Consider the following 17943-nt stretch of genomic DNA (forward strand, 5'->3'; position numbering starts at 1 on the left):
TATTCAACATGTGGTCACATATATGCATTTTACAAAATTATAGGTCAAATTAAGTTAATCAATCAAGGTTAAAGTGCATTATATAGTTTCACCCGAAAGTCGAATACATAACTTTCAGTGAGCTGTCTAACTATAGATTCGGATTCAGAATATTTATTGTCATTGTCACAAAGGAACAACGAAACTTCGATTGGAGCACCCATACAGTTGGTAAAGTGCAAAATCCCACAAAATGAATTATTTATCCATAAAATAGGCACCAAGTTGATTATATGCATACACTAGCACTTTCTATTGCTACAGAAACTGTTCAAAACTATTACTGGTAGTGTAAATCAACATATCAATTGTTCATTTATTAGACTTACGGTAGGCCTACTCACACATTATCCTATTTTTATTTTATTTGTATTATTTACAACCATATATGCACTTATTTTAACCACTTAGTTTATCGTTGAAAACATAAGGTTGTGATTTTGCGAAAAACCAAGTGTCTTTTGAGTAGTGAAAGAATGAAAGTCATTTTAGATGGTTGAAAAACGAACCTGGGAGCGCGTCAGCAGTTGACCCACTTCTTCGACGGCCCTGGAGCCTCCCACAACAAGCCGGAGCCAGGAAGCTGCGGTCGCCAAGGAACTGAAGGAAGTTTTTTAAATTCCACATCTGCCATCCAAAATTTGAAGACGTGGTACTTGTCTGCTCGCTAGTGCTTGCTCGAGCGCTCACCACAACTTTTGCGTTTGCCACTTCCTAAATATTTTCTCCCTGTTGAGGTCCAGCGGACAAAAGAGACTTGCACGATGTCCGTCGCTGGGATTAAGAAGCAATTTTACAAAGCCAGCCAGGTAAGAGCGCGATGATTTTTCTAATTTAGCCGCTAGCTAGCGAGCTTGTTAGCACGTTTTTTTTTTAATGGCAATTAAGTTTACGTTAGCCCCAAGCTAGCTGGTTGAGTAAATAGCGTCAAATATGTTACGACAAACTCGTGATAAAACGTGTTTACATGTGTATAGTCACAAACAGCATGTTGGCTAAAGGTCGTAAAGTGGTGTTGGAACAAAAACAAACTTTTAAGGTATTAAAGGTCATAAAACAACAACAACTCCAAGTTGACTTAGTGCTTACGTGCAATTTATTTTATTTTATTTTTTACTATTGTGCATTTCCAGTCATTTTTAACGTTTTCTGAAAACTAGAAAAGACACAAATTTAACAAACATTAAGAGTCCAATTGACTCCATTCACCCATGACCTAGTTGAGTGAGAATCTTGACATTAATAACAAAAAACACAACTTTTTGCAAGCACATTGGAATTTTTTTACAGATATTGTAAGAGTAAATGAAACAGGGTTTTAGGCAATTACTGTATGTTTTTGGCTAACGTTATGTGAAATTATGTTGCAGAAACAAGAAAATATGTGTATGTTGTAGGCTGATAATATACAAATTAATGTCATTGTCTTTTAATCATAAATCATGATCAATTCTAACAGATTGGTGGTGATACAGGCTTAATCCAAGGACGTATGCTAAAGAGATTTAGCAGAATACTTAGCCATCTGGCCAACATTCTTCTAAAGTAGACCAGTGATAATTGGTATTTAACATTTAGGAGGAAAAAAGCTTAATGTAAACGATCACTATTTTATCTGCTTTTCACTGTGGAAAAAATGCCTCACTGAATCATAACTCCTTTAAACTCATCACAACCGAATCAGAAAGATGACCAGATTTTAACCCTTTGTCAGGCAAATGCCTTTAACAAAATGAGCTGGCTTTCTGTTTCCCCATAAGAAATACGAAGCGCAACTAAAAACAACATAACTGGCAAAACCGGTATGCTTTGAAGGCGCTTGTTTTGCAAGTCACTGCTACAGCCCAACATGTGATTGGCGGGCACGCTCAACTTGATGGGAGTGTCATTCCTGCATGACGACAACTGGAATCTTAGTTATGTCAATAACTCGAGGAAACCAGTTTCACAGTCCAGTGGGCATGGATGTCAGAAGCTTGACAAGTCAGAACTAAAAGCAGGCTAAAGCCAAATGATTAGGGATGTCCCCAATCCCCATCACATTTTCTGCTATTAGTTGTCATAAGTGGCTAACCACTTGTTTTGCTGTGATTCAAATTTTGTCACAATGTTGCAGATGTAACAATCAAAAATGCCATCTCGGATCAAGTGGGCTTTCACAACAAAAATAAAGATTCCCGGATAGAAAGCAGCATCCCGCCAGCTGCTGTCATGCCATACCAGTACAGTATATTGTGTTTAACAATAATACTTTACTGTATAGGTGTATATTTAACTGGGGATGAAAAAAACAAAGCGTGCAGAGTCTCTTTTGGTTAAAGCACAGGTACAAGTGCAGTCAATAGTGCATTTCCTCCCGCCTTTGTTTTATTTATATATAGCGACAGCGTCCAGGTCAATCATTTTCTTCCTTGACAATCGTGCCATGTTTTTTTTGTGGTTCAATGAAAAATGAATGAATAAATAAATAATGCAGTAAGTACTGTATTTGTAGCACCTAAAAATGTTAAGCTAGTCACTACAGCAATGAGAAAATTTAAGAGACTACCCTTGTTTCTTCAGTTTCCTGTTTATTTTAAATTTCTAGTGCAAGTAAAGGTAAATGTGTTTGACCCAATATGTTGACAACAAAAACATCTCATAAAAGTTTTGAATTCAAGAGCTAATTGACACATTTTCCAAAAGTTTTCTTAATAATAGCCAAAGGCCACTTCACAAATTCTTACATAAATACCTCAGGCATTGTACTGCCAAAAAACTGTGCTTTATAGGCATTCACTGTTTCCTTTTGTGTCGCAGTCACTTATACACTTAAGTGGCACCAGACAATAAAAGGATACTTAAGTCATTGAGCCATTTTCAGCATTTTCACCTGTTTTCCGGGTTTGGTCAGAGAGCTGAGCCATAATTGGTCGTTACGTTTCCTCAGCACAGATGATGTTATCTTCAGTCGACAGCAAGTGGCAAAATTAGTTTTAAAGTTATTAACTCTTTCACTGCCATGGACGTTAAAAGACGTCAAGTAAAAACCTACGGAGGGCCGCCAATGACGTTAAAAGACGTCATCCAATTTTTTTAAATTTTTTTTTGAAACGGGTGGAGGAAAGCCTTGGCCAGCTGTGGTGAAAGTTTCAAGCAGATCTAGTTAGCCTAATGACTATTTTTGGCCCCTAGATGGCAGCAATGACTCTCTTTTGACAAGATTGAGTAGGCGTCAGTAGAAGACGTGAGGCGGAGCTAGAGGGGACAATGGCTGGGGAAGGGAAGAGAACATGGCGACCGGTTGCAAGCGTCTCACGCTCGAGCAGTTTTTTTCAAAGACGAAAAGCATCGACCAACGCTAAAGAGCACATTGATGACGACGATGATCATCATCGATGATGATGATGGTGACTCCGAGGTTGGAAGCATTGACGTGGCAGTAGAAGACGTGAGGCGGAGCTAGATGGCTGAAGAAGCGAACAATGGCGACCGGTTGCAAGCAGCTAACACTTGGGAATTTTTTTCAAAGACGAAAGGCATCGACCAACGCTAAAGAACACATTGATGACGACGATGATCATCATCGATGATGATGATGGTGACTCCGAGGTTGACGCTGAAGTTGCAAGCGTTGACGCGGCGGCTTTGACGACGTCATAAAGGTTCACCGGCTAGCGATGCTAACACCGGAAAACGCGGAGCACAACCGAGCACGCTCAGGCGGACGTTCAATCGGACGACGAAGAGTGCCCCGAGTCCAATGCATATTCATCGGAGGAGTGGGTACAGTCTGCTACTTGCTATTCCCCAGAAAAAAAGGCCGTCAAGAAAGTGTAACGTCTGCACGCGAAAGGAGCCATCGCAAGTAAAACTAATCTGTTGTGCAAATCCTGCTGCGTCTCCTTGCACGCATGGGAGCGTTACAAAAAGAAAAACTGTATTTGAAACATCCACATAATTGTAAATAGTACCACAGTTGCACACATTTGTAAATAGTTTGTGAAATAATTTTGTCAAATTGTTACACTGTTGAATGGAAATAAACGTATTTTGCAACCAAAAAACACTTTTTCATTGTTGGTGATAGCGTTTTACAGAAGTAAAGCTCTATTTAGGTGTTTGTGGCATCATTCATGGACAAAAAGAAGTGTACAATTCACTAGAGTGCATGAAATAACATCGTTTCACAAAAAGCTCTTTTTCTCCACTTTTTGTTTCAAAACAGAGCATTTGGGTGAAACTAACCATTTTCTATTGTTGATTACTGAAGAACGGAATAAGGTAGAAACAAACTTTTTTTTTTTTTTGAAAGATGAGAGTTCAATCTTTCATTTGGTAGTATGTGTGTTTCCATAGTCCAAACACAACATTTTCTGTGGACCTTGAAAGATCGGTCAAAAGGCTTAAATCGGCTGGCACTGGCGATATCCCGTTTCTGAAAACGTCTGGCAGTGAAAGAGTTAATTGTTCATGAAAAATAATGAAGCACATTAAGTATAGACAAAATATTATCTTCTTGCTGTTGAAAATGGCTCAATGAGTCAAGTATCCCTTTAAGATGAACAAGACATTGGCCTAACTGTAAATCAATTGTAAAACAAAACAAACAAAAAAGATATTCACTGTTGATAATTAAATAAATAAATAAAATAAAGAAGTAAAACATTTAATTTAAAGGGATACTTTACTTTTTTTTTTCCTTTACAGCATTGAATAGTTTATATTTCTTATGTAATAATTTGGAAAATGTGAATTTCCATGCACATTTATTAACTTCAAAATGACTTTAATAAATGTACTGTTCCATAATTATCAAACATATGACAGGACAACACACAACCAGAATTAGTATAGAGCATGCCTATGCAGTTGTCTCTAGTGTTGATCCTGAAATGAATAGGCCGCATAGTTTGGAAGCAACGGGACCAAATAGGCCTCAAGAGCAATATGTTGAGCATGGTATGTTTTCAGGCACAAAAGGTCAGAAACAAGCCAGCTGTCACAATAATTGTTCACAACGTGCACTACGGCAACACGCCGCCAAACACTAAAGGCCTACTTTAAAATAACAAAGCCCAATCAATAATGACATGAACATTAAGGCTTTGTTAGGCTTTTATTTTGAAATTGTTCCTGCAGTGTGCCAGAAGTGTTTCACCACATTGCACAGGATGAGCAGACATTGGGACAGCTAGCTTGATGTCCATCTTTTTGACTGAAATTGCCAAATTAATTCAATCATCAATAAATAAGGTACATGAACAGTAATTGTGACTGTGGTCCTCCCGTGTCTACCATGGACTTCTTAAAACATGCATCCGTGATAGTCAAGAAATAACAGGAATATGTTGTTGGTACTAATTAAAAAAAAATGTTTTTTATATGTATATAATTAATTATAATATGCATTAAATTCATATTTTATCATTTGTATAATATCCGTCCATCCATCCATTTTCTTAATCGCTTGTCCTCAGAAGGGTCGCGGGGGGCTGGAGCCTATCCCAGCTGGCTTCGGGCAGTAGGCGGGGAACGCCCTGAACTGGTTGCCAGCCAATCACAGGGCACACAGTGACGAACAACCATTTACACTCACAATCACACCTATGGACAATTTGGAGCATTGAGAAGGAAAACCTTTGGTTGGACCTTGATGAAATGATGGAGAGCATCCCTAGAAGTGAGAGAGTTGTCATTGGACACGTTAGTGCAGGAAACAGAGGTGATGAGGAGGTCATAGGCAAGTTTGGTATCCAGGAGAGGAACGCAGAAGGACAGATGGTGGCTGACTTTGCAAAAAGAATTAAAATGGCTGTCGTAAATACTTTCTTCCAGAAGAGGCAGGAGCATAGGGTGACCTACAAGAGTGGAGGTACGAGTACACAGGTAGACTACATCTTGTGTAGATGGTGTAATCTGCACGAGATCAGCAATTGCAAAATAGTGGTAGGTGAGAGTGTAGCCAGACAGCATAGAATGGTAGTATGTAGGATGACTCTGGTGGTGAGGAAGACAAAGACGGCAAAGGCAGAGCAGAGGACGAAATGGTGGAAGCTGAAAAAGGAAGAGTGTTGTATGACTTTCAGGAAGGAGTTGAGACAGGCTCTAGATGGTCAGGAGGTGCTTCCGGATGACTGTACAACTACAGCAAATGTGATCGGGGAGACAGGTAGGACAGTCCTTGGTGTGTCATCTGGAAGGAAAGGAGATAAGGAGACTTGGTGGTGGAATGACGAGGTGCAGAAGTGGATCCATAGGAAGAGGTTAGCTAAGAAGAAATGGGACACTGAGAGGACTGAAGAAAATAGGCAGGAGTAAAGGGAAATGCAGCGTAAGGTGAAAGTATAAGTGGCAAAGGCCAAACAAGGGGCTTACGATGACTTGTATGCTAGGTTGGATAGTAAGGAGAGAGAGACTGATCTATACAGGTTGGCAAGGCAAAGAGACAGAGATGGAAAGGACGTGAAACAGGTTAGGGTAATAAAATATAGGGATGGAAGTGTGTTGACGGATGCCAGTAATGTGATGGGAAGATGGAAAGAGTACTTTGAAGAGTTGAGGAAAACGAAGAGTAGAAGAGTTGACTGTTGTGGACCAGGAAGTAGCAAAGATTAGTAAGGATGAAGTGAGTAGGGCATTAAAGAGGATGAAGTGTGGAAAGGCACTTGGTCCTGATGATATACCTGTGGAGGTATAGAAGTGTCTCGGAGAGGTAGCAGTTGAATTTCTGACTTTCAACAGGATTTTGGATAGTGAGAAGATGCCTGAGGAATGGAGAAGTGTGTTGGTGCCCATTCTTAAGAACAAGGGAGATGTGCAGAGGAATAAAGCTAATGAGCCACACAATGAAACTATGGGAAATAGTAGTTGAAGCTAGACTGAGGGCAGAGGTGAACATTTGTGAGCAGCAGTATGGTTTCATGCCAAAAAAAAAAGAGTCCCACAGATGCAGTATTTGCTTTGAGGATGTTGATAGAGAAGTACAGAGAAGGTCAGAAGGAGCTGCATTGTGTCTTTGTAGATCTGGAGAAAGCTTACGACAGGGTGCCCAGAGAGGAACTGTGATTTTGTATGAGGAAGTCTGGAGTGACAGAGAAGTATGTTCAAGTGGTGCAGGACATGTATGAGGACTGTAAGACAGTGGTGAGGTGTGACAGAGGAGTTCAAAGTGGAGGTGGGACTACATCAGGGATCAGCTCTGAGCCCCTTCTTGTTCGCTATGGTAATGGACAGGATGGCAGACGAGGTTAGACAGGAATCTCCATGGACTATGATGTTTGCAGATGACATTGTGATCTGTAGTGAGAGCAGGGAAGAGGTGGAGGAGAAGCTAGAGGCGTGGAGGTTTGCCCTGGAAAGGAGGGGAATGAAGGTTAGCCGTAGCAAGACGGAGTATCTGTGTGTCAATGGGAGGGACCCACGTGGAAGTGTGAGGTTACAGGGAGAAGAGATCAAGAAGGTGGAGGAGTTTAAGTATTTAGGGTCAACAGTCCAGAGCAATGGAGTGTGGAAAAGAAGTGAAGAAGCGTGTGCAGGCAGGCTGGAACGGGTGGAGAAAAGTGTCAGGAAAAGAAAGGAGGCAGAACTGGAGGTAGCAGAGATGAAGATGCTGAGGTTCTCTTTGGGAGTGACCAGGATGGATAGAATCAGGAATGAGTACATCAGAGGGACAGCACATGTTAGAGGCTTTGGAGATTAATTCAGAGAGGCCAGACTGAGATGGTTTGGACATGTCCACAGGAGAGCTAGTGAGTATATTGGCAGAAGGATGCTGAGTTTCCAAATGCCAGACAGAAGGTCTAGAGCAGAGGTGGGCAATCTCGGTCCTCGAGGGCCGGAGTCCTGCAGGTTTTGGAAGTTTCTCGCTTCCAACACAAGCTGATTCCAATCAACAGGATCGTTATCAGGTTTATGCAGAGCTTCCTGATGAGCTGATCATATATCAGCTGTGTTGGAGAAGGGCAATATGCAAAACCTGCAGGACTTCGGCCCTCAATGCCCACCTCTGGTCTAGAGGAAGACCAAAGAGGAGGTCTATGGATGTAGTTAAAGAGGACATAAAGGTAGAAGGATGCAGAGGACAGGGTTAGATGGAGACAACTGATTTGCTGTGGCGACCCCTGAAGGGAACAGCCGAAAGGAAAAGAAGAATGATTATTATTATTATACATAATTTATATTTTATTATTTATTAGTTGATTGATTTTTATTAATATAAACAAATGTGTAGTGGGAGGATAGTTGAGTGTGAATCGCCTCATATGACACATTATCAGATTTTTTTAGTGAATGCTCCTTTCATCTGTTTATTTGTATTCCCTACCTACATATTGTTGAGCCATATACTATTAAATGGCCAGGAGACAGATGTACTCCCGCTACATAGAAAGTTGCATTGTCTGTTCAACTGTTCTTTTCATATTTCACACAAAAATATACCCCAAAAAATCTGTGTTACTATTACTACCATTACTACTACTGATGATGATGGTGGTATGGTAATAATAATATTATAATTTATGATATTTTGATTTAAAAAGAAGTCTGAAATTGCTACATCGATAAAAGAAAAAAATCGGCAGTAAAAAAAGAAAATCAGTTGGATGAATTTATGGATACATTTTTTTCCATACTTTGTCTCGTAAGATTTGCTGATGCCGTGCGTGAAGTGTTTTTGTGAAATTTAGAAGTGGATACGATGCTGTGAAATTGTTGTTTGAACTCTTAAGGTGAAAAGCATACTTCAGAGTATGGGTATAGTTTTGTTCCTTTGTGTTTTCAGAGGGTGAGTGAGAAGGTTGGCGGTGCAGAGGGAACTAAGCTGGATGACGACTTCAAGGACCTTGAAAGGGTATCACAATAATTTCAAGATGAACGAGAACCTAGATTTTTGCACTTGTGCATAATTAAGTGGCTATCCCTTCCTAATCTGTGCCTCCAGAGAGCAGATGTCACCAGCAAAGCAGTGATTGAAGTCATCACCAAAACAACAGAGTATCTCCAGCCTAACCCAGCCTACAGAGCCAAACTGTCCATGCTCAACACGGTGTCCAAATTCCGTGGGCAGCTGAACAGTCCTGGCTACCCGCAGTGCGAAGGCCTGTTAGGAGAGTGCATGGTCAAATACGGAGGGGACATGGGCCACCAAAGCAACTTTGGTAAAGAAAGAAAAAAAAGTTGATTACATTTGAATATATATATATATATATATATATATATATATATATATATATATATATATATATATATATATATATATATATATATATATATATATATATATATATATATTACTATTACTATTAGGAGAAAAGAACATGAATATAGTACAAGGACAATTATTGATGATTTTGTATTGATAAAACCAGGCACTGTTTTTAGCATCTTGTCAATTAGGGTTCCAAACATGTCTGGCTTGATGAAAGCACCTTTCTTCTGTGACCCATACTTTACAAAGCTGCATTTGGTACTTGTTTCCTCCAGGGGGCGCTCTCGTGGTTATGGGAGAATCAATGAATAGATTGTCAGCCATCAAGGACAGTCTGGACATTGATGTAAAGCAGAATTTTATTGACCCGCTGCAAGGAGTCTTTGAAAAGGACATCAAAGATATTCAGGTACAAGCACAGTAACTATTTTAATAATCAATTAATCATTTAGAGACCTTGTTTAATATGAGTAGTCAGAATTTCAGCCTCTAAGCAGTAAATATTGTTTGATTTCATTAGTCCTTCATGAAAGCAGACTAATTGTCTTTGCGTTTGATCAAAATGCGACATTTGAACACATCTGCTTTTACTTTGGAAGACGATTGACATTTTTGCCTGTTTTCTGGCAGATGTTACGAAATAGAACTAAATCATAATCAATTTGTGAATTTTATGCATTGTCAAATTGAAATAATGTCCTGTTTATGTATAAATTGATGGAAATTAAAACATGTTTTTTCCCCATCTCAGGCATCAATTTATCAAAAAAGCAGTAAATGGATTAAGCGATTATTAAAATAATTATCTGCCGCCCCAAAACACAGGAATAAGTAAGCCAGTGCATGTGAAAGCTACACATTGCAGTCTTGTATCTGTACAGGCATCAAAAATCAATTGATGACTACGCTTGTCACAATATCAAAATTCTGACTTTAATACCATACCTGCGCAACGTACCTTGATACCGATTCAATGTCACAGAAACACCTCAAACAAAGGTAAAAACAGGGCTGTCATAGATGACAAAACATAGACATTTAAATGTATTCAGACCAACTAATATAGGACGATGGGTTATTTTCTTAACAATTTTTTTTCATGCCCTTTTATTCTGTAGTATAGTCTGAAGCAGGCACACTTGGCCTATATTTTTCCAAACTGCTCAGAAGTACTGGCACTAAAATACAGCACATTTGTCTCATTTTTCTACCATTTTAATCCTCTTACTGTATCAGCACCATGTGAAGAAGATGGAGGGCCGCCGCCTGGACTACGACTATAAAAAGAAACGTCAGGGTAAAATTCCAGATGAGGAGATCAGGCAGGCCTTGGAGAAGTTCCATGAGTCCAAAAACTCTGCTGAGAGTTCCATGTACAACCTGCTGGAGACTGACGTGAGTGGGCAGTTGACTAAATGATGGTTGTATATTTGTTTTACACAAAAAATACTGTTATTTATAGTAGGTTGACTCTTGTTTATTACAATCAGGTGAGGCTAACTGTTGCTTAAAGATTCATTAACATAGTTACAAAAAGTCCAGATGACCATTCAGGTCTCATTAATGTAAGTATTTTTTTGTGTACTGTACAGAAGAAATATATTTGATAAAGCTAAGTACCATTCAGTCAATACACTCACGAGACGCAACATTAGATACAGTACATCTGATTTCAGATCAAGAGCGATATCAAAAATGCTGCTTTTACAAAGATAATTATGCTAAAAAAAATTGGGGGGGGGGGGGGATAATGTGACTGAACTTCCTTGATCAATTATGGAGAAATTTAGCTACCAAACAATTGTTATTTATTCAAATAACATTTTGAATGGGATCAGAGAGTCTCAATGAGTTTTAATTATGTTTTGGTTCCAACATTGTGTAGAATAGATTTTGCTTCCTAGAGGAGTTCCCCATAGCTGTCATGTACAGCGGAACCTCGGGTTTTGAGCGATCTGGTTTATGAGCAAATCATGTAATGCGCAAAATTTAAAAACAACCTTGATTTACCATCTGTTGCCATCTTGGCTTAGACACGCGGAAATTTGTGTTTTTTCTCGTCACTCATTGCCAAGTAGACTGTTTTTGTACTTAGACCTCACAACTGCTCCTAAGAAACAGAAAACTGCTTGTGATAGTTTCAGGAAGCTCTTTCCTTGGCTAGGGAAGAACTTGTTGTGCTTCTTCTTGCACTACCCCATGCATTTGGTATATGCCAGCTGATGTGTCAAATACGGTCTGCTTTTTCGTTTGGTTTGGTTTCTGACTTTGAACGGGCAACGTGAGCTTGTCTAACCTGCTTTGCTGCTTTTTTTCAGTTCAGATTTAAGATGGTTGGATTTTGACATATTATAAGCAAATAAAGAATACTTTGTCTTTCTTTTTGTTGTTCTGTAGGTGGAGCAGGTGAGCCAGCTGGCAGCTTTTGTAGAATCCATGCTGCAGTACCACAGAAGTGCCACAGAGATTCTGCAAGAACTTTCTGCTGAAATGACAAAAAGGTCAGCTCGGTGACTATTTGTAGAGCTTGATTGTGTTTAGTTGATTTTTAACTTCTTCTTTTTTTTTGTATGTTAAGTGCTATATAAGAGACTATTGTATAGACGTATATATTATATAGACGCATAAACTATTTATATTTTTAAGAGGTGGCTCAAGGCACACGTTTTTAGCTTTTAACTGTTCTTTTTATTGTATTATCGATTCGGCAATATATCGTAATATTACAGCACGCAATTCTCGAATCGATTCAATATGCAGCCGAATCTATTTTTAAACATCAATTTTTTTATGGAAATGTTCAACAAAACGTCTTACTTAGGGTTAGGATTCACACATTAAGCATGGAAGAATGTTGTATTAATGGAACATTAAGCCTTAATATTTTATTTCAGTGCTGTTCAAACATTAAACAGATTGCAACCTAAATTTTCTGATAAATAAATAAATTTTTTTACAAATCTTACAGTTTACATGTACAAATTTACTGATTTGTTTTTTCTAAATTTGAGTTAAAAAAAAAATCGCAATAAGCAATTTCTAGATTTGTATCGGATTTAATCGGTATCTAATCGATTCGTGACCTATCAATCGTGATACAAATCGAATCGCCAGGTACTGGGCAATTCACACTCCTATTATCTAGTCTGAGGTTTGGTTATAAAACAAAGCATTTTCAGTTTTTCACATTACATTTTCTGCTATTTAAACTGCTGTTAACTTTATTTAGTGTGTAAAACGTGTACATGAATTATAAATAACTAATATTAAAATTCTTATTGTTTATGTTCACACAGAGTTGAAGAAAGTCAGTCCCAACCAAGGCAAGTGTACAGACCCAAACCCAGGCAAAGTTTTGACTATGGAGAGACTGAGCAGTCCAACGGCAGTTACACACCAACTGCAACAAGCCCTCCAGCTTACTCTCCAGGTACATGTTCTCGTATAAAATGTTTCCCTACATCACGGTTCATCACAAAGGGGTTTTTACAGTATACGTTTATGTTTAATTTGGTTTATGCTTGACACATGAATGTTCTTCCACAGTCACGATGCACTTTTCAGCAATGTATTTAATGCCTGTAAAACACACTCACACAGAAGCTGCTGTCAGACCACAGCCTACGCTATGCTTGCAAATTTACAGTATGTTTAGACTGTTTTGATAAGTGTAAATGTGTTCAAAGTTTGTGGGGGGAGGTAGAAAAGTATTGTGTGATTACACTCATTTACACTCCTAGAGGGCATTTGTTTGGTTATGACTGATGTGCCTTTCCCTTTGCAACATGAACAATATCCAGGTCCGTCTTTCCCGAGGACTTCCTTCAAGAACAGAGCGCGTGAGTGAGCCAAAAGATGAAAAAGCCTCGTTCATTCATTGTGCGCCCTCATTTGCACATTGCAAGGCAGAAAAGTGTTTGCTTGTTGAAGGGTGCTGTTCGGTGCCCTGTGTGGGCGACACAGCACGATGGGGCTTGTCAAATGGGGACCGATTAGGCTGCACGGACATAATGTAGACTCTTGAGGAAACAACCTAACTCATTCTTGGTTTTCAAGACTTACAGATTCTTCTTTTTTGTCAGATTGTATGTATCTTTGCTAAAAACATTTTTTTCCTCATCAAAACCTCCAGCAAGAGAAAAAAAAAAGGCCTTTTATAAAATGAAGCAGCTGCTTTTACCTAGCTTCTCCAGATCCAAATTTAGCATAACAAATTTAAACCTGATCTGATGAGTACTGACAGTAACACATGTGTCTGAACTTGTTAAATGGAATTGATGCCAGTATGCACCAGATGAAATTTAGTTTCACATTACAACTGATCCTGCAGAGCCAGTTCCCAGCCAATGTAGGTCTTGTTTTAACTTCCAAATGTAATTTGGACTGCATTAAATTTAGACTTAATTTGCTTCCAAGCAAAGCCTGTAAACACCCTTGATGGAGGTAACAATAGTACTTTGTAAATATCGTCGCTGTCAAACAGAATCCTTGCATGTCCAAAACCACTACTTTCCAGGAAATTAAAAAAATAACTCCATCTTGCTTGAGTTATAAAACACTGTATTGTTGAAGTTGGTTTTTAGATTGCTGTCATATGCTGTGCTGTTGCACGCTAACATCAACACAACACCCCAAAATTCCGTTCATTAAGAATCACAAATATATTACGCTGTGCTTGAACAGTGCCAGCTGTCCACATCAAAGTCTGCGCTCATGCCAATCCCCCAACTAGATTAAAAAAAATATAAAATAAAATTAATACTTGACAGAAACAAACAACTGTGGTTCCATCTTCCTCCAAACACATATTCAAAGGTTTTAAGAGTCACGAGTGATGCAAAAAATAAAACCATGTGGCGAAAACACATCTGTATGTAAACGTGCCTTCTAAACTGAAGCATTACAGCAATCAATTTTTAACTATTTTCACTCTATTGTCTAAATAACATCCAGACTTTAAATCTTGAAGCAACATAATGCTGTGCGGCTCCCGCAGAGGACGAGTTTCAAAGCACCTTTTTTTTTAAGACATTTAATAGATTTGTTCTCAAGCTATTTTGCTAATAACAGATGATCTGAGGCCAGATCAATCTTTTTTTCTTCTTCTTTTTTTATGAAATTGACCATATTTGGACATACAAGTTTTCCGCCTGACAGCGACGATATGCAACATTGGTGCAGGTGTCAAGCTTCAAACAGTTTTTACCTACAGCATTGTAGGGTAACAGCTACGGCTTCTATTCCAGACTGCGACACTCCTGGTGGAAACATGCCACTCACGCACAGCTTCTCATGAAATCTCCTCCAAGTCGATACTAATCACATTAGGCACAAAACTATCAAGGTGTTCCTCAGCCTGACATTGTTCCTCTTCGTCTCATTTCAGCGGCCGAGCCTTGCTGTAAAGCGCTCTACGACTTTGACCCCGAGAACGAGCACGAGCTGGCCTTCCGCGAGGGGGACACCATCACCTTGGTCAGTTACATTGATGAGAACTGGTTTGAGGGGAAGCTTCGTGGCAAGACGGGATATTTCCCCAACAACTACGTTGAAGTGATCGTTCCACTGTCACACTGAGTGCAATGCGGCTGAATCAAACTGGGAATGTGAGGAGGAGGAATTATTCACTCAAGCAACATATTTGTGGGAAAACGCAACATCTCATTATGAGGGCCTATTTTGTTATCCTCTGGAATTTGGTCAGAAAGCATTGTGTAAATTTTCAGATTTTTTTTTTTCTCAAAATAAGGACCAAAGGCTTTAAGTTAGAAAACCAATGTAATGTTTGGGTGCACTTACGGCACTCCCAAGCCTTGAACCCGCAATGCACCTGTGCACTTTTTTCACTACTCCATTATAACTTTTTTTTTTTTTTTTCAGGAAGCTTCCCCAACACTAATAAGTGCACCAACTTTATTTGTATTCTCACGAGTTTATTTGAGGCCGTTTTTGTTATTAATATAACAAGTCATTCCCCTTGCTGGCATTGTCATGAAGGTCTGCCTTTTTTAGACCATACATTACTGCCATCTAGTGTTGTTCCTCTTCATGGTTTGAATTATTCTCATCAGATAGTGTATCCCTTTTTTTGAGCCTAGGCATGTATCGATGGCCAAAACTTGATCTCTGATCTAAATCTTTTACTTATTTAGAAAGAACATTTTTGCAGAAGGCAATTTGCAGATATCCTGTTTATCCTATTTAATAAAAATCCTGCAGATATAACTCCTTCCCAAAATGAACGTACAACTAAATAATAATGGATACAAGGGGCCAGTTTAATATTTAATTGTTCTATCATTATGTTGCTGGCATGGATACTGTAGATAAAAAAAAAGTATTAAATTAAAAATATTCTGATCTATTAGATGGTATTGGACAGTTGTTGACGTTCACTATATATCTAGACTGCATAATCCAAACAAAACTGATGTTAAGAAACGAAAGAACATGGCAGATCATGTGTAAAGCATTTTAAAGAGAAGTCAACCCGGGAAAAAATCTTAACTATAATGTTCTATGCACTCCACTAATCTAAACACAGCATTCTGTTTAATATTGTGTTTGTGGAATATGAATTAAGCAGCAAAATCTGCCTGTTTTTATCCATCTCAGCGGGCGGCCATTTTGCACAACAGTTGCTCAGGGCTCGGTTAACAACCAATCACGGCTCAGCTTCAGAAAACAGGTGAGCCATGATTGCTTGTTACCTGAGCTCTGAGCTACTGAAAATGACATAACTGAAAATTTCAGTCGACAGCAAGAGGCAAAATGGCCGCCGCTGAGGTGGATAAAAAAAACAGCTGGAATTTTGCCACTTAACTTGTATTCAACAAACACTAGTTTGGCTACATACTGTATAAGATTATTGTCAAGAATATTTCTGGGTTAACTTCCCCTCTGAATGCAACAATTGTACGGTTCATCACAGCTCTTGTATCGTTTGTTTGCACTCCTGTTCCTCCTTCTCTGAGTGGATGCCTAACAGCTTCCGTTTATCAAAATGGAAGTGCAACATAATGCCGCAAAACGTAAACTTTTCCAAAAAAAGGAAGCGCTTTGCACATTTTTTTTTGTCTAATGCATCCCAACCATGGCCGATATTTGAGATGGATGGTAAAAGTGTCATACCAAAGCCATTAGCATGCAACTCCCGAATCTCCTCAGGCTCGATTGATGCTGCTGGCAGTGTCGCTTACAATGTTTTCTGGGCGCAGAGCCAACTGTTTGTCAGTGAATCGTCAAGATGCTGGACACGCTACAGCCTATTTTAACATTTAACTAGAAGCATGGAACTTGCCTTGATGTGTATTGGGTCAAACGCTGCGCCAGACCTGACTGATAATGCATCCTCCATCTTTTTCTCTCACTAACTTAAGCAAGTCCGGTACACAATAGCTGTTTTCACTTATCAACTGCGATGGTTGTTCAATTCCCAAAAATGCCGAATTTTTCCTGTCGTCGCTGATACACTTGTTACTGCCCTGCTCAACTCAGCCATCACTATTTTGAGCCTTGAGTGGAAAAGACAGGTCTTTTCAGGAGGAAAGACACACAGCAGTGGATTATGCCCTCCCCCGCTCGTCTTTATTCACCACCTGCCCCCGGTGCCCTGCCCCCGGTGCCCTGCCCCCTTTCTCATTATCTGCCCCCATCCCAATCCCATGGTGCCTTTTGGAGCTCTGGAATAATCTCGCTGTAGCTGTATATGCATCCAAATATTATGTTTGCATTCATCCCTGTGCTATTCCTCTTATTTTGGAGGCTTGGTGGCGGGGGTCGTCTGTGCAGAGGAATAACTACATGGTTCAGGTGTGTGTTTACATGCCTCATTACACTAAATCAAAGGAGTTGACGAGGAGGAGTTTGGGGCTCAGATTGGAAAATGTTAACGATGAATAATGTCATGGAACTAAGGACTTCAGTGTTTGTGTGCTGCTTGATCAAGGCCCTTAAAAAATGCACCGTGAATGAAGGAAGTGTTAAAGCTTTATTTTATCATACTTGAGCTTAATGTTGTGTGTCAAAATGTAGCCACTTGCATGCGTCCTTATCACTATCTGTCTTAAATGTATTCATTTGCTGACTGTGACACATCAGGAGACTAAAAGTGGGATTATCCAGGATTATCTTGAGGATGTGTGGATTACCTCTTTATGATGTTTGATTTTTGTTTATTTTATGTATTATATGTAAAGGGGGAGGAGGCTGTCTATTTACTTATTCAAATAAATGTTGTCATACTGCTAACCTGTTTCTTGTTTCATCTTGTCAGTTGTCCCACAGTCTAAGGTTTGAGTATGTCACGTTTGATTAGTTAGGGCAGCACAGGAATTTGCATGTTATCCGGGTACTGAATCTTCCTTCCACATTGCCGAAAACATGCTTAAAGACGCTAAATTAATCACTGATTTATGTAGTCTTTCATGGAAGAAGATTGATTATCTTCTGTCTTCAATCAAAATAAGACATATGACAATGACCGAACCGGTAACATAATCAGTTCCAAAAAGGTTGACAAGAACATCAATCACCCCCCCCCCCCTTTTTTTTGTAATCACTATATTTAAAAAAACTCTTCTGTAAAACACTTTAATGCATAAATAAAAAATGATTTGATTAACCAATTGAATAATCGAGTCTAAAAAATAAAAAAAAAAATAATCGTGACAGCACTAGTGAATAGGAAGGTTACTCCAGCACTGCCATGTCTT

The 17943-nt window shown here is 39.1% G+C and overlaps 2 protein-coding genes across 4 annotated transcripts in view; one reads left to right on the forward strand and one right to left on the reverse strand.

Moving 5' to 3' along the window:
- Positions 1–662, reverse strand: part of LOC144044370 (G-protein coupled receptor 35) — a 41763-nt gene extending 41101 nt beyond the window's left edge. The window contains exon 1 of the mRNA XM_077558727.1: positions 549–662. The gene's annotated coding sequence lies outside the window, so the exon portion shown is untranslated. The remainder of the gene's footprint in view (positions 1–548) is intronic.
- On the forward strand, positions 532–17479 carry LOC144044367 (endophilin-A2-like). Of its 3 annotated transcripts, none has more exons than XM_077558722.1 (10): positions 532–691; positions 777–848; positions 8804–8872; positions 8963–9179; positions 9505–9638; positions 10466–10624; positions 11627–11730; positions 12526–12659; positions 13030–13068; positions 14616–17479. In XM_077558722.1, the coding sequence occupies exons 2-10, from the start codon at positions 804–806 to the stop codon at positions 14804–14806; spliced, it is 1092 nt and encodes a 363-aa protein (XP_077414848.1). In that variant the 5' UTR covers positions 532–691; positions 777–803; the 3' UTR covers positions 14807–17479. The 3 variants fall into 3 exon arrangements, with proteins under 3 accessions (XP_077414848.1, XP_077414849.1, XP_077414850.1); XM_077558723.1 differs by having other exon boundaries at positions 533–691; positions 783–848; XM_077558724.1 differs by lacking the exon at positions 13030–13068 and having other exon boundaries at positions 558–848.
- The last annotated feature ends 464 nt before the right edge of the window (positions 17480–17943 follow it).

Source organism: Vanacampus margaritifer, chromosome 2 (assembly GCF_051991255.1).
Source record: "Vanacampus margaritifer isolate UIUO_Vmar chromosome 2, RoL_Vmar_1.0, whole genome shotgun sequence".
In the NCBI taxonomy this organism is placed as follows: Eukaryota; Metazoa; Chordata; class Actinopteri; order Syngnathiformes; family Syngnathidae; genus Vanacampus; species Vanacampus margaritifer.